The 17,150-nt window shown below is 44.7% G+C and overlaps 1 protein-coding gene across 1 annotated transcript in view; it reads left to right on the plus strand.

Annotated features, from left to right (window-relative positions):
* The first annotated feature begins 339 nt into the window (after positions 1-339).
* Alg9 (ALG9 alpha-1,2-mannosyltransferase) overlaps positions 340-17,150 on the plus strand; it is a 64,623-nt gene continuing 47,812 nt past the window's right edge. The window contains exons 1-8 of the mRNA XM_051156430.1: positions 340-562; positions 1,733-1,868; positions 4,320-4,454; positions 6,816-6,886; positions 8,972-9,060; positions 14,160-14,295; positions 16,596-16,683; positions 16,831-16,936. Of these exons, the coding sequence (XP_051012387.1) occupies positions 435-562; positions 1,733-1,868; positions 4,320-4,454; positions 6,816-6,886; positions 8,972-9,060; positions 14,160-14,295; positions 16,596-16,683; positions 16,831-16,936 (889 nt within the window). The 5' untranslated portion in view covers positions 340-434. The remainder of the gene's footprint in view (positions 563-1,732; positions 1,869-4,319; positions 4,455-6,815; positions 6,887-8,971; positions 9,061-14,159; positions 14,296-16,595; positions 16,684-16,830; positions 16,937-17,150) is intronic.

Below are 17,150 nucleotides of genomic sequence, written 5' to 3' on the forward strand. Positions count from 1 at the left end.
TTCATCTTTCAGCCTGTATTCTGGCTTTACAGGTTTGTCTCTCAGGCGCTATTGGCTGCCTCTGTTCCACTCAACCAGACAAGTCAAGGTGTGAAATGTAAACGTAACCTTTTAGGGACCTCTCCTTGGGTAGGTAGCTGTGTGGAATAACCCCACACACAACACTTTGTAGCGTAGGTCAGTGTGGCGGGCCGAGAAGTGGAGGGAGCAAATTAAAGGAAGGGAGAAATACGCAGCGTCAGAAGTGGGAGGGCTAGCCAAGGCTGCTGCTCCCAGCCTCCGTCCCAATTGGTCTAGTGACACAGTATTTAAATCTTTTCTGCGCATGTCAAAGCTTTTTGTCCTTCGGCGGACACCGTTTCCTAGCCAAGCAATGTCTACGCCTCCGCCTGTTTCATAGCGTACGGAGTTCGACCCTTTCCCCGACGCTAGGCATGGCGAGCCGAAGGGCCCGGCAGCGACTCAAGGGCGGCGGCGGTGGCGGCGGGGACGCGGGCCCGGCCGCGGAGAAGCTGCGGGAGCTGCTGGGCAGCCGGGAGACCGGCGCGGAGCCGCGGCCAGAGTGCGTGTGCGGCGGGAGGGCGTGGCCGGCGGGAGGGTCGGGCGGCCACGGGGGGGGGGGGGGGTGTCTCTGCGGCGGGCGGGGGCTCTGCTCCTTAGTGGGGCTCTGTCCCCGGTCCGGGCTCTGCTTCTCACGGTGGCTCCGCTTCCCGCCTGGGCTCTGTCCCCCGCCCGGGCTCTGCTCCCCACGGTGGATGCTTCCCGCCAGGTCTCTGTCCCCTGCCCGGGCTCTGGTCCCCACGGTGGCTCCGCTTCCCGCCTGGGCTCTGCCCCCCGCCCGGGCTCTGTTCCCCACCGTGACTCCGCTTCCCGCCGGGGCTCCGGCCCCTTCCCGGGCTCTGTCCCCCGCCGAGGCTCTGCTTCCCACGGTGGCTTCGCTTCCCGCCGGGGCTCTGCCCCCCGCCCGGGCTCTGTTCCCCACGGTGGCTGCTTCCCGCCAGGTCTCAGTCCCCCGACTGGGCCTCTGGTCCCCACGGTGGCTCCGCTTCCCGCCAGGGCTTTGCTTCCTGCCTGGGTCTCCGCCACAAGCTGGGGCTCTAACTCCTGCCAGTCGCCGGAGCGAGTTTGCTGCTTCACTGCTTCCCTGCTTCACTGGAGCGAGGGTGTGTCATGCTTCTGGTTCAGGCCCATTTGAGCAGCAGGCTTCGTGCTGGTCGAGTTAGCTGAGCCTCTGTGGCAGCTGTTGGCAGGGGAGTATGCCTTTTACACCCGAGGCTCACGGCGGCGCCTTTATTTTCCCAGAAGCTATTTGCTATTTTTCTTCCTCACCATGCTGGGCCTCAAGCCCTTGCTTTCATCAAACTTCGAGCCTGCCTGTAGATTAGGTATGCATTAAAGGGACTGTCAGAATTTGGGATCAGAGGAGGTGTGCATCTGCACTTTGTGTTGGACCTCTATTCATTTGAAGGAGGAAATAGATTAAACTTGTGGCAAGGAATGACCTTAAGGAAAAAATGGAGAGTGAGAGCATTAGGTGGCTCGAGGTGAAACAGGCCAAGGTGTGTACCTTAAAGGCAGGAGGAAATGGAAGATGTGTTTGAAAACCCAATTCCTTATTCATTCTGCTCAAGCACGACAAGCTGTTCCTTCTTTTAGGTGAATGGCTTTATTGCATTGCTCTCTAGCAGGACCTTCCTGATATATTAATGGTTTTGCTTTGTCTTCCGGGCAGGTCTGGAAATAAAGCAGGGCAAGTCTGGGCCCCTGAAGGATCCACGGCTTTCAAGTGTCTGCTCTCAGCAAGGTTGTGCGCTGCCCTTCTGAGCAACATCTCGGACTGCGATGAGACCTTCAACTACTGGGAGCCAGTAGGTGATCTCATTAGACGGTTTAGTTTTCCCAGTCCTTAGCGATCTAGCCCAAGGTTTTAGGCATGTGAAGCAAGCGCATGTGTCCCTAGCCTCTAGGTCTGGGGTTTGGTCTTTGAACCTGATCCTTGGGACTAATTAACAAACATAAAGTGTAAGTGAAAAAGACTGACATGAATCGCTTTCACCTTTGTGTCCTAAAAGCTGTTGATTTGTGGTTGGAGAGATGGCTCAGTGGTTAATGCTCAATCATGAGGATTATGGTTCAAATGCCAGCTGCTCCAAAACATGACAGCCTAGTATGGTACACACACCATTAATCACGGCACTCTGGAGGTAAAGGCGGTAAGATCTCTTACGAGTTCGAGGCCAGACTGGTCTAGATACTGAGTTCCAGGACAGCCAGGGTTACATAGAGATACTGTGTCTCCAAAAAAGTATCTGATGCCTCCTTCTGATCTCTACAGCACACACGTGTAGCATACACTCATGCAAATATCCACACATAAGTAAGAAAGGTCTTACGCCCAAACTGTTGATTTATTACTATTGAAGTCTATGACCTTTAGCTGGCATACTCAAAGGTGAAACGTATAATTATTTTTTATAATGGTTCCATAAGTCTAAGTAATACTTGTGGATGTAGGGTTTAAAGGTAACAATTACTCCAAAACTTGAGGAGAATAGTTATGCATTTTCCTCAGGTCTAAATCCCACTAGAGGGAAGCTACATTTTTCCAACTTTTTTTTTTTTTTTAACAACAAGAGTGTTTGTTTTAATGATTTATTTATTTTATGTACATTGGTGTTTTGTCTGCATGTATGTGTATATGAGGGTTATGGATCCCTCGAACTGGAGTTACAGATAGTTGTGAGCTGGTATGTGGGTGCTGGGAATTGAACTCAGGTCCTCTGGAAGAGCAGCCATTGCTCTTCACTGCTGAACATTCTTTCCAGTGCCTGTTCTATCAACCTTTTAAATTTATTTCTTCAGATGTTTGCCAAAACAGTTTAAGGTCAGCTTGACACAGCAAGAGTCATTAGAAAAGGAGGGAGCCTCAATTGAGAACATGCCTCCATAAGACCTGACTGTAGGCAAACCTGTAGGGCATTTTCTTAATTAGTGATCTGTATGGGAGAGCCCATCCCGTTGTGGGTGGTGCCATCCCTGGCCTGATGGTCCTGAATTCTATAAGAAAGCAGGCAGAGCAAGCTATGGGGAGCAAGCCAGTAAGCCGCACCCCTCCATGGCCTCTGCATCAGCTCCTGCCTCCAGGTTCCTGCCCTGCTTGAGTTCCTGCCCTCACTGCTTTAGCTGGTGAAGTCTCATATGGAGCTCTGAGTTTCCCTCTGTTGGTTGGTCTTGTCCAACTTCTGTGTCATAGTTTTGTTTTAGTTTATTATATTCTATTTTGTTGTTTGTGTTTTTGTTTTTAATGAATGAATGAATGAAAACCTAGCCACTGGGGTAAAGGTTAAAACTGACCTGTCATTTATACCTGCTGAGAGAGGGAAAGTCAGTTTTCTCCAATAGAGTGACACTGGGTGTATCAATCCCTCCAGGGCAGGACTCATGTTCGGGAGTGACTGACCAATTGGTCTCTACAGTTTGTGTGTGTCTTTTATTTGGTTCCAGTTTGGAGTTTGGGTTTTTACTTTTTTTTTCCTCTTCTTTGGATGTGTCTTTATTTTGTTTTCTTGGTTTTGTTGTTGTCTTGGGCCTTTGCTTCTTTTTTTAGAAAGAACTTAAAAAGTGAGGGAGAACATGACCAAAATATATTTGAATTTGAAAATTGCTTTAAATAATGAAAAATACAATGATAAGAAAGAAGAAATGGGGGCCGGAGAGACAGCTCAGTGGTTAAGAGCACTGAATGTTCTTCCAGAGGTCCTGAGTTCAATTCCCAGCAACCACATGGTGGCTCACAACCATCTATAATGTGATCTGATGCCCTCTTCAGCACTGTATACATAAATAAATAAATCTTTTTTTAAAAAAAAGAGGAAATGAACCCTTTCCTCCACAAGTTACTTTGGGTCATGGTGTTTCATCACAGCAAGAGTAGCCTTACTAATCGTGCACTTGGGATGCTGTTTCTTGATTTATACATTTATGTGTTTTTTGGTGATTTTCTATTACAGAAAGTTTGGAAGAAAAGTTATCCGATCACATCTTGTATCAGAAAACATGCATTGTGTGTGTAATTTAAGGAAAATAAAAGATTTACGGTTTTTCTGTTTTCATTAAACATTCTTTTATGAAAATAAATATAGTAAAATTTTAGCTTAGTTTAAAAATATGAGGCCATTTGTTTCTTTTCTTATGCATTAGTTACGAATGGTCATTCTCAACATTTTGTCTCCAACAATGTCAACAAAGGATCTTCATCTGTAGCCCCTCAAGAGGGGCTTTGCTAGTATAACCCTGAACGCACCTGTCTCTGCTTTCAGACACACTACCTCATCTATGGGAAGGGGTTTCAGACGTGGGAATATTCCCCGGTGTATGCCATCCGCTCCTACGCTTACCTGCTGCTGCATGCCTGGCCAGCTGCATTTCATGCGCGGATCCTGCAGACTAATAAGGTAAGGGGAGGCTCACCTGACAGCAGTGCCATCGATCATGAGGTAAGTCTGGGAGCAGCTTTGAAAAGAGCAAAAACCTGTAGACGGTTAAAAGGTTGATTTCTTTTTCTCTCCTCTTTCAGATAGTGTCTTGTCATATTTTGTAGACAATGCTGGAACTTTTGTGGGTTTTTTTGTTTGTTTGTTTTTTTGAGACAGGGTTTCTCTATGTTATCTTGGCTGTCCTAGACTCACTTTGTAGACCAGGCTGGTCTTGAACTCACAGCGATCCTCCTGCCTCTGCCTCCCGAGTGCTGGGATTAAAGCCGTGCGCCACCATGCCTGGCTTATGTTGGAACTTTTGAACTCAAGTACTTTTTCCCACAGTTCCTAAGTTACTGTGTCTGGAGGCCATCAGGCCCAACTGTTTTTTGTTTTTCTTCTAAGTTGTGTGTGTATGTCATGGGAGAGTGTGAGTGTGTGAGCCATGCAGAGGTCAGAGGACAATCTATTTGGATTCGGTTCTGTCCTTTTGCTGTAGGTGCCTCGGATCAAACCCGGGTTGTGAGACTTGAGCAGTGAGCACTTTTTAACCCACCGAGCCGGCTCACTGCCCCTCTGCTCTTAAGGACTGTTTATGTGTTCATCACTCCACAGAGACTGATAGAGCAGCTTTTATTTAGTATAGATTATGGTAGTGACCAAGTTGAGTCTGTCTTCTTGTGAATTATGGTTCTCTGGGGAAGAGTGGGAGAAAAGTGCAGTGCATGATGGGATAGCATATCAAGAGGGTCTATTTTAAGCAGAGTGTTCAAGAGTTAACTGAAACTTGACCCTGCTTTGGATAAAAATGTTTGACAGCATGTGTGAAGTTTTTTTTCTGAATTTGTTTTGCTTGGACTTCATTAAGTTACTTGAATATCTAGGTTTAAGCCTTCTGCCAAATTTGGGAAGAGGGGTGTGTGTGTGTGTGTGTGTGTGTGTGTGTGTAGGTTTGTGTAGGTTTGTGTAGGTTTGTGTAGGTTTGTGTAGGTTTGTGTAGGTTTGTGTAGGTTTGTGTAGGTTTGTGTGTCTGTGAGCATGTGTGCCTGTGCACAAGTGCAGAGGCCAGAGGAAATGTTGGGTATCTCCTATTCTACACCTTATACCCTTGACACAGGGTGTCTCACTACACCTGAAGCTCTCCATTGTTCCTAGGAGATGGTTAGTGAGCCCCTAGGAGCTGCCTGTCTCTGCCTCCGGATGTGAAGTACAAAAACACATGGCCGTCCATACCTAGCTTTCACATGGGTGCCATGTTTGAGTTCATGGCTTCTTGCTTGTATAGCATGCACTCATAGTTGTGCAGTCATGTCTCTAGCTCCAAATCTGGGAAGTTAGTCAAGGGGCTGAGGGGTGGCTCAGTGAGTTCAAGAGCATTGGATGCTCTTCCAGAGGACCTGCATTCAAGACCATCTCTAACTGCAGTTCCAGGGGATCTGATGCCCTCTTCTGGCTTCCTTGGGCACTGCATGGAAGGGGTGCACACATATACATGCAGGCAAAACACTCAGAAATACATACAATTTAAAAAGTAAGTCTTAAAACCTAGTCAATATAACTCTTATTGTTATATTTTTATTAAACGTAGGCCATTATAGAATTGATTAACCCGTATTAGACACTTAGGAACTAGGAGTTAAAACGATTCAATCCCAGTAGGCTGCCACATCTCCTCTTACCGTTGTGCGTCTTTCTATAGCCTTTCATATTCATGTAGTTTCCATAGCTGTAATGCTAGTGTATTTTATAAATAATCAGTATTTAAAGTGTAATGGCTGTTTGCCAAGTGCTGGCTAGTTGGGCGAGGCAGCTTATATGCACAGTCCTAGCACTTGGGAGGCTGAGAGAAGAGGTTTGTTACAGGTTTGACGTTGTCCTGGGATCCGCAGTGAGTTCCAGCATAGCCTGAGCGACAGTGTGAGACCCTGGCTTAGAAGGGGAGCGGGAGGGAGAAGGAGAGGACTTGGTGAGTGAGCAACAAATGAACAACATATCAAGGTGTTTCCCATCTTTGCTACCCTGAGTGTTGACATTTGTTCAGTATTCTCGCTGACATAGATATGGCGTGAATAGTTGTATATTTATTTATAATTGGATATTTTGTAGTCTTTACTAAATAATGCTGCAATAGGTGTTCTTAAAGCCTGGAGGCTCCTACCTCTCTTACAGTAAAAGTAGGTACACCGAGCCTGGGGATTTGAAAATTTGTGTGATTCTCAATAAATATGGCTTTTCAGGAGACTGTACCGGTTCACAGTAAGTTTACTGACCACAGATGAGGCCTTTCATCCTCACCAGCCCCTTGTTAACCTCTGTTTTTTCACTCTGGGTTTCTTTCAGATTCTTGTTTTCTACTTTTTGAGATGTCTCCTGGCTTTTGTGAGCTGTATTTGTGAACTTTACTTTTATAAGTGAGTATCTGCATTCAGAAGTACTGGGCCCTCTAACGCGGTGATCTGACAACTCAGGCAGCTGCCCCTCTGCCTAGACCCTGTAGCTGACAGCTCACACAGCTGCCCCTCTGCCTGGGCCCTGTAGCTGACAGCTCACACAGCTGCCCCTCTGCCTGGACCCTGTAGCTGACAGCTCACACAGCTGCCCCTCTGCCTGGGCCCTGTAGCTGACAGCTCACACAGCTGCCCCTCTGCCTGGACCCTGTAGCTGACAGCTCACGCAGCTGCCCCTCTGCCTGGACCCTGTAGCTGACAGCTCACACAGCTGCCCCTCTGCCTGGGCCCTGTAGCTGACAGCTCACACAGCTGCCCCTCTGCCTGGGCCCTGTAGCTGACAGCTCACACAGCTGCCCCTCTGCCTGGGCCCTGTAGCTGACAGCTCACACAGCTGCCCCTCTGCCTGGACCCTGTAGCTGACAGCTCACGCAGCTGCCCCTCTGCCTGGACCCTGTAGCACAGTGATCTGACAGCTCAGGCAGCTGCCCCTCTGCCTCCTAGTGTGCTGGCTGAAGGGTACAACATGTCTGAAAAGCAACTGAGGAGGAGGCTTGGTTCTGTTCACCTTGGTGCCGATGTTTGCAGTACGTGCCTCACTGATCCAGCAGGATTTAGTGGGACCGTATTTTTGGCTCTAAGTGGAGGGTTGGTTCACTTCTTCCCTAGAGCTGAGCTCATGGGAGACTGTTGCCAGTGTTTGCACTCAGTGCAGTGCCCCAGACCAAGTAGCTCTCGGTTGATTGCCTATTAATGATTCCATTAAGCATTTAGTATTCTAACAATAAAATAGCTGCCCTTTTCAAATGTAACACGTAAAAAATTTAATAGTGCCTTGACATATTAAAAGACACTCAGACCTAGGGCTCGAGAGATGGCTCCACATTTAAGAGCACTAGCTGCTCTTTGAGAGGTCCTGGGTTCAATTCCCAGCACCCTCCAGTAAAAATAAAACTCATGCCTGGTGTTGGTATTTTCATTTAATAATCCATGTCTTTTGGGAACAGCATTGTCTGCTCATGTAGGATACCTCTGTTAAAACCTTATTTAAAAAATAAAAAAAGGGAATGATATATTTTGATTAGCTGGCAGAGTAGTAGGCTTCCATAGAGTTTTTCATACATTTTTAGTTCTCCCTGCCTCTTCCATTTTTGAGACAGGATTTCTTTGTGTAGCCTTGGCTGTAGACCAGACTGGCCTAAAACTCAGAGATCCTCCAACCTCTGCCTCCCCGAGTGCTGGGATCACAGGTATGCACTCCTCATCTTCTTCATCTCCCCTCCCCCTCACTGCTTAAACCTTTAAGCACTTGTATTATCCTCTCTGCTTTGTTTTTGTTTCATTTTTTGAGACAGGCTTTCTCTGTGTAGCCTTGGCTGTCCTGGACTCACTTTGTAGACCAGGCTGGCCTCAAACTCACAGAGATCCGCCTGCCTCTGCCTCCCAAGTGCTGGGATTAAAGGCGTGCGCCACCACGCCCTGCCATCCCCCCTCTGCTTTTATATCATCTGGGTTGAGAACAACCACTTACTGAGCAACTTCATGCTAGGCACTTTACTAAGTGTTTTTCCGGCATTAACCCTCATAGAAACTGTACGTAGGTGTGGTTGCTGTTCTCGTCCTACAGATGTGGAATCTTGCAGATTACAGAACTAGCCACTGCTGGTAAATGGCAGGGCCAGAATTTGAAACTGCCTGAACCTGAGGTTGGTTATTTCTCACCATATCATGCTGTTTCCCTACATACTTTTAACTGTGGAGCTCTTCTTAAAGAAGAAGCTTTTCTTCTGTGCCAAGAGTAAGAAGCTGTCTGTTAGGCACATGAAATTCCTAATGAGTTTCCTCCTAAGTAAGGAGCTTTGTTTTTTTGTGCTAGGCGTAAGAGGCCTGGGTTTCTTGTACACATGGAATTCCTAATGACTCAAGACAGTTCTGTATTTGACATTAGCTCTTCAATGTCGTTTCTCACATAGGCCTCCATTTCTTCTTTGCTTTGCAATGTCTATCTCTTCGTGTCCACAGTATTCATGGCCTTTATCTTTCTTCCAGGGCTGTGTGCAAGAAATTTGGGCTGCATGTGAGTCGAATGATGCTGGCCTTCTTGGTGCTCAGCACTGGAATGTTCTGTTCATCGTCTGGTAAGTAAAAGGACAGGCGAGCGGGTAGCAGGCTTACCTTGCTGTGTTGTTGTATTGCTGAAAGGAAGCATTTGTCTCACGAGTTTATATTTTCATAAGTATTTGGCAAGTTGTCATTGTGTGCATTATCTTCCTTTTTTTTTTTTTTTTTTTTTTTTACTTATTTAATCACTTTATAGTCTGATCCCAGCCCTTCCCTCCTCTCTTTCTGGTCCCATTCTCACATGCACCTCCCTTACTCCCACCAAGAGTAGCCCCCCCCCCCCCAAGGGGTACCAACTCACCCTGGCACTTCAAGTCATAGCAGGACTAAGCACATTCCCTCCCACTGAGGCCTGACAACGCAGCTCAGCTAGGGGACAGGCATCCAGAGGCAGGCATCAGAGCCCCTGCTCCCACTGTTAGGGACCCACATGTTGACCACACTGCATATCTGCTGCATATGTGTAGGGGTCTGCATTATCTTTCTTTTTTTTTTTTTTTTTTTAATTTTTTTTAGTTTTTTGAGACAGGGTTTCTCTGTGTAGCTTTGGCTGTCCTGGACTCACTTTGTAGAGCAGGCTGGCCTCAAACTCAAACGATCCACCTGCCTCTGCCTCCCGAGTGCTGGGATTAAAGGCGTGCACCACCACCACCCTGCTTAATTTTTTTATTAAATATTTTTTTACATATACATTTATATTATTACACATATCTACAACAAACTACCTACAGCAAGAAGTATCATGAAACAATCAGGAATTATATACATGTTATATAGTGTTTTGGCTATTTGTATTTGGCAACCTTGAAAAAAATATCTTTCCTATTTTGATGAGTCTAAAATTCTGAATGCCAATCAATATCTATCATATCTTGTCATTATCAACTTAAAACATCTATCTAGACTTAAAAACACCTTAACCTCTAAACAACTAAGCTTAATTGTAAAACTAAACTATCTGGTTTCAGCCCCGTCAGAGATCTGAGAAGGAATAAAATTAAATACCTGAGTATACAGGGCATGCAGGTTAGCAGCTTCCCAAATGAGAAGATGACAGAGACAGTTTGCTGCCTGAACAGTCACCCAAAGTTCTCTATAACGTTGGAGCATCATCTTCAGCCTTCTGGCCCAATATATCTGACAGACATATTTGTGAGGCAGGAACTATTGAGGACTTGCTTAACCTGTCTTGCCAGAGTTTGGCCATTGACCCTGCCTGCATCCAGGCTTGCCCATTTTTAGGCAGAATTCTGTCTGTGGTAGAAACCCGGTGGCTGGTTTGCCACATTTGAAGCCATCTCCATATAAATCTAGGCTTACGCCCAATACTTTGAAAGTGCTGTCATAGGTTGTTTAGGGTAAGTTATACAAGTTAATTGTTAGTTGATCAAATCATGGTCATATCAATTACTAGTCTATTTTTATCACAAGAATATATATCCTAGGTGTAACAGATAGATATGATTCTATAGAAAGATAATATAAAATAGTTAGAGTCTTAAAAAACCTCAGAGACCTACAGAATATGGCATTTAAAGATGTTTTTATTATTTCAAAGATACATTTACAATGAGACAGGTTAACTCCTGGCAACACCCAGCCTACCTCAAAGATGATGATGAGCACCACATTATCTTCTTAACCCGTGCAGATTGAGTTAGGATCTTTTCTGTTCTGTTTACTGACCGCTCACTTCCTTTCTTGGCCACGAGAGGGAGGAACATAGTTTTGTTTGGTGGTGTTTTCTGCCTGTTATTTGCGATACATTCTAAAGAGGTTGCATCTCTTGTGAGTGACAATTGAGGCATTAAGTTGAGGAGTAGATTCACTAATCTACTTTTGTTCTATCTTCCCTGTACATTTCCATATTCCCCCTTCTTTCTTGTCAACCATTTTCTTCAAACAGAATGTCAATGTCCATCCAGGATGCTGTGAGGAATGCACCCTGTCAGGTCTGATCCAATGTCAGGGCCTGGTTCTTTTGCTCTGACAGCATATAGTTTCTCACAGCTTTATACAGTCCTAAAATTATAAGTGTATAAAAGGGGTGCGTGATGCACGGAACAATTAAGGCTGGATTTCTGCTCTTTGTATGAGCAGGAAAGGAAGACATCTGTAAATCTTCGTTCATGCCACATGAAGAATAGCATCTAATAGTAATTCGTAGGGGTTCTTTAGTCAACAAGAATCATTGTCTATGCCTAGACATTCACGTTTCAGCCAGTCTCAGAGCTAGTCCCATATGGTGGGATTAGCAGTATAAGTTACCTGCTTGTTCTGCAGTTTAAATTCTTCACACCCTGATTATAGCCGCCTCCCTCATCCCCAGTTGTCACTCACAAGATATTTTTAATTCACTGATATAGAATTTTGTATATAGATGCAAAAAAGTTCTAGATACAGTGGTATAGAATTCAAATGTACGATTATTCTTAGCAAACATTATATGTATATATTTCTACTCTACTATGAGGTATTGTGCCCATATAACTCAATTATAACACAAGGCTTACTTCCAGTGCTTTAAAGTGCTATCAAGCTGTTTAGGAGAAATAAGTTATACAAATTAAATGTTAGTAGATTAAATCATGGTCATGTCAATTGCTAGTCTACTTTTATCACAAAAATATACATCTTAGGTACATCAGATAGATATGACTCTATAGAAAGACAAGGTCTTCAAAAACCCCAGAGACATGCAGAATATGGCATTCAAAAGGTTTTTTATTACTTTAAAGATTCACAGACAATGAGACAGGTTAACTCCTGGCAACACCCAGCTTACCTCAAAGAAGATGATGAGCATCAAAGAACCTCCTTATGGAGATGGCTTCAAATGTGGCAAAGTAGCCACTGGGCAAAAGGCCCTCATTTCTACCACAGACAGAATTCTGCCTAAAAAAAGGGCAAGCTTGGATGTAGGCAGAGTCGACGGCAAAACTGCCAAGACAGGGTAAGCAAGGCCTCAGTAGTTCCTGCCTCACAAATATGTCTGTCAGATATATTGGGCCTGAAGGCTAAAGAAGATGCTCCAATGATATAGAGAATTTTGGGTGACTTTTCAGGTAGAAAACTGTCTCTGTCATCTTTTCATTTGGAAAGCTACTAACCTGCACTCCTGACATACTCAGCTAATCAAGTTTACTGCTTCTCAAGTCTCTGAGGGAGTTGAAGACCAGGTAGCTTAGTTTTACAATGAAGCTTAATTGTTTAGGGGTTAAGATGTTTTTAGGCCTAGATAGGTGTTCTAAGTTGATAATGACAATATGTGATGGAGATTGATTTACATTCAGAAATTTAGATGCACCAAGATAGGAAAAATATCAACTTCAAGGATGTCAAATACAAATAGCCAAAAACACTAAGACTGTAACATTTATATATATATATAAAAAAGAGGTTGCATCTCTTGGGTATTTATTCATTTGTTTGTTTATTTTTGGTTATTTGAGACAGAGTTTCTCTGTGTAACAGCCCTGGCTGTCATAGAAATCTCTGTAGATCATGCTGGCCTCAAACTCACTGAGATCCGCCTGCTTCTGCCTCCTGAGTGCTGGGGTTAAAGGCGTGTGCCACTGCACCTGGCAGTCTTTTCCTTTTACAGTTAACTTCTAGATACTAGACTGAAAAGTTCATGTAAGGCTGGTAGCTCTCCAGCTGTGCTGTCTGTAAACACTTACGTTGTGTGGACTAAGCTAAGGCAGACTGCTGCAAAAAATAGGTTATTCTCAAGTCTCCAGAAAGATTATCTTGCTAAGTATAATTATTTCAACTTTGGTTTATGCATATATAATGAAGAATCTAGTATGTACACTAAATATATAAAAATAGTACCTTGTACAAAGTTACATGGTTAGCGTTTTCTTCATTGGACATATCAAAATGAATGTTGTTCTACAGGACCTCTGAGCTCCACCCCAGACCAGCTTTGAGATCTGCCATAATAAATGTCTGCTTCATCAAGTTTAGATGCGCCCTCAGATCTTTCTGCTCTTTTGTACTCTGCGTTGGCAGTTAGAGTTGACATCAGTATTACTTAGCATCTGTCTGTGAAAGATACATCTTACATGCATTATATTTTACCCTCTTCGTTAATCCAGAAGCAAATTTGTATGTGTAGGGAGCTTCCTTTGAGTTTCTAGTTTTACGACCTCCCGTAGAGCCCTTGGAGCAGACCCTTGTGGGTGTCTTAAATCTCGGTGCCTAGTCACTGTAGTTCTTGTTAGAGTCAACTGGTGTTTCTGCTCCAGGAATGGGCCTTCTGAAGCATAAGAAGCCACATTTTTGTTTAGAGTTGTTAGTATTTTGCTATTGTTGCAAAGGCCTTGAGTGTGTTCAGACAACTGCGTACATGACAAAGTTATGGTAGGTGTAATAGTTAAGGGCCTGTGCCAAGGCTGGAATATAGCTGTGAGCCTTGAGAGGGCTTCCTGGAATCCCTGTGGGGGATAGCTGTGCACCAGGATGTCTTAGCGCATGCCAGAACCAGCATGTTGCCTGCAAAGGCTCCAAGTCTTGTGACTCATGTTCCTTGCATGGAAATAAGTCTACGGTTCCTGGGAAAACTGGATTTTTGTAAGCTTTACATTTAGGTGTGGGCCAGAAAAGGACTGGCATGGATAGTATTATGCTATTTAGGGCGTTGTGTGTACTTGAAAAACAGGTGTGAGAAACTAAAAATGAGTGCATTTTGTTGTTTGAAAAACAAGGCCGCCTGAATGCCCATTTCCCCCTTTCACTCCCTCTCTTTATTTGTATATTTCTTTCTACACAGGATCTCATGTAGCCAAGAAAGGGTCTCATGTGGCCTCTGACTTGCTATACAGCTGAGGACACCCTTGAGCGTCTGATCCACCTACTGAGGGCTGGGATTATAGGTGTGCACCACCATGCCCAGCTTTTTTGTGGTCCTTAGAATTGAACCCAGGGCCTTGTGTCTTTGAGGCAAGCACTCTATCAACTGAGCCCCATCTCCAGCCTTCCTGCTTGTTTCTAAGAGGGTGTTTTTCTAAAAGATGTTCATAACCATTGGCATTTTGCTGTGCAGGTGAAGTTTTAAAACTCAGCATCTAATCTCAAGTCTCGTTTCCTTCCTCTCATTTCTTTACTCTCGCAGCGTTCCTTCCTAGCAGCTTCTGCATGTACACTACGTTGGTCGCCATGACTGGCTGGTATATGGACAAGACACCCATTGCTGTGCTGGGAGTGGCAGCTGGGGCTATTGTAGGGTGGCCATTCAGTGCAGCCCTGGGGTAAGAAACCAGCATCATTTCTCTTCCTGCATATCACTGGGCGTCACTAGGTCAACCCTAATGTCGTAGCGGATGCAGATTGCCCAGGCAGCACTTGAAGTTAAAGAAATCTGGTTGGTTGGCCAAGACTCTGGGGAACAAAACTATATTGTTCTTATTGTTTGTTCATGTGACCTGTTCTAGTGAGATAATGACTACTAAGTTTTTGCTGATTGTGAGGCATCAGTAGCCTTAGGGAACTGTCCTCAGATTTTATTTCTAAATTCTACAACTCTACAAGAAAATACAAACTAGTATTATAAATTAGAATATAGACACTAAGATTTGGGGTAATTTGCCTTAAATATTATGCTTGCTTTTAAAAAAATATGTATTTATTTATTTTTAATGTGCATTGGTGTTTGGCCTACATGAATGTCTGTGTGAGGGAGTCAGATCCATTGGAACTTGAGTTACAGACAGTTGTGAGCTGCCATGTGGGTGCTGGGAACTGAACCTGGGTGCTCCTGGAAGAGCAGCCAATGCTTCTAACCGCTGAGCCATCTCTCCAGCCCCCATAGGATGCTTGCCTTTTGGAATGCTTTAGTAGCATATATTAATTATACATACCGGGGTTCACTGTGACATTTTCATATGTGTATGCACTGCATTTCAGTCCTATCTCCTGTGTTGAACTCTGTCCCTCTCCTTCTCCTGCTAATCCCCTTTCTCTCTCTTTTAAAGCTTGCTGATGTTTTCTCACTGCTCCATTCTGCGCTGTGCATCTTCCTTGTCACCCATGATTGAAATGTTTCCTTTTGTCTGTCTTTCTCTCTTAAAAAAAAAAGTTTTATGCTCAAGGAGTGCATATATGTCTGGGTATCGCATGTATGCAGTGTTCCTGGAGGCCAGGAAAAGGCACGAGATTCCCTGGAACTGAGCTGCCACGTGGGTCCTCTGGAAGAGCAGCCATGCTCTTAACCGCTGCACCCTCCCTTCTCCTTTCTTGCTTCAGCATCTTCCCCTGAGTTTAATTGTGTCTCCACTTCCTTCTGTACTCTTTGTTTCCACTACTTTTTTTTTTTTTTTTTAACATTTATATATGTTTTTGAGTGCTCTATTTGCATGTGTGCTTGCATACCAGAAGAGGACATCACATCCCATTATAGATGGTTGTGAGCCCCCCTGTGATTGCTGGGAATTGAACTGAGGACTTTTGGAAGAGCAGATAGTGCTCTTAACTGTGGAGCCAAATGATTTGTGATTAAGAGCACATGCTGCCCTTGCAGAGAACCTGGGTTTGGTCCCCAGCATTCATGTCGGGCGGCTCACAGTTGCCTATAACTGCAGTTCTAGGGGGATCTGACACCCTCTTCTGGACTTTGCAGGCACTGGCGCTCACATACACAAATACATATTACACACATAATTAAAAAAAAAAAAAAGTCTAGTTGTTGTTAAGGTTATTTAAATATAGTATTCCATATTTTAAAAAGTACCTAAAGGGTATAGCTCAGTGGTAGAACGTTAGCCTAGGGTGTATAAGAGCTCAGCACAGCAATAAACAAAGCAGATTTAATGAGGTAAAAGGAGCTGTTGGAGATTGGGGGGGGGGGGATGATGGCATGCAAGCATGAGGACTCAAGTTCAATCCCCAGTACCCCCTTATAAGGCAGGTGTGTGGTGCTTCTGTAGTCCTGGTGTTGGGGGAGATGGTGAATTTCTGAGCACTGGCCAGCTAGCCTGGCTGACTTGATGAGCTCCAGGCTCTGTGGCTGACCCTGTCTCAGAAAAGGAAGGGGAGAGCATCTGAGGGAGAGTTGGCTCAGCAGGTAAGGACACTTGCTGTGCACATCTGGAGATCTGAGCTTGATCCTTGGACTCTACATAAATGTGGAAAGGACAGAACTGACTCTTCAAAGTTACTTTCTGACCTCCACATATGCCACGGCATGTGTGCCTGCAGACCCCCTGCCCACACGTAAGTGAAAGAGGTCAGTATTTATATGTGCGGTAGGGTTAGGATAAGAGTGTACATGAATTTATAATGAATTTATCTTACATGTCCAAAACATGGAGACGAGTGTCAAGTTTGTCCAGCAGCTTAGTGTTTGTGTTTCTTGTTCGTCTGTGGCACATATAACTCTGATGGTCTTAGGAAAGCTTTGCTTGTTTTTGAGAAGACAGCTTGGCACACATCAGCTTCCTTTCTTCTCTGCCACTCGGAGAAGCCGGTTGTCCTCAGCTCAGTGAAGGTGTGTGCTCCGTCCCGAGTATTTAGTGCTGCACGTCAGGCCTGCCTTTGCTTCTCTGTTGAACAGTTTACCCATCGCCTTTGACTCGCTGGCCATGAAACACAGGTGGAAGAGTTTCTTTTGCTGGTCGCTGGTAGCCCTGATTCTTTTTCTGGTGAGTTTTCTTTTTCTTGTTTTTCCCTCCTGTTCTCAGCAGCTTCTGGTGTGTGGGGGAGCAAACAGGAGCTCCTTTCAGTTTTATTCCCAAGTTTTTCCATTAGCATTTTGAAAACTGCATCTGCTATTTTTCCTTCTGCCTTAGGTGCCCGTGGTGGTCATTGACAGCTACTATTATGGGAAGTTGGTGATTGCACCTCTCAACATTGTTTTGTATAATGTCTTCACTTCTCATGGACCTGATCTTTACGGTAAGGCTTTACAAAAATTGGGCAAAAAATAGAAAACAGCTCAATTTACCTGAGTTCCATAATTTTAATTTTTTTTTTCATTTCATCAAATACCCCCCACCCTCTCTCTTCCTCTCCCTCCTTCCCTCCCTCCCTCTTCCTGGGCTTCAGGTGGAGTTCAGGTTGGCCTAGAACTCCTGATCTTCCTCCTACATTCTGAATACTGTGGGGACAA

The sequence above is a fragment of the Acomys russatus genome, chromosome 14 (genome assembly GCF_903995435.1).
Source record: "Acomys russatus chromosome 14, mAcoRus1.1, whole genome shotgun sequence".
Lineage (NCBI taxonomy): Eukaryota > Metazoa > Chordata > Mammalia > Rodentia > Muridae > Acomys > Acomys russatus.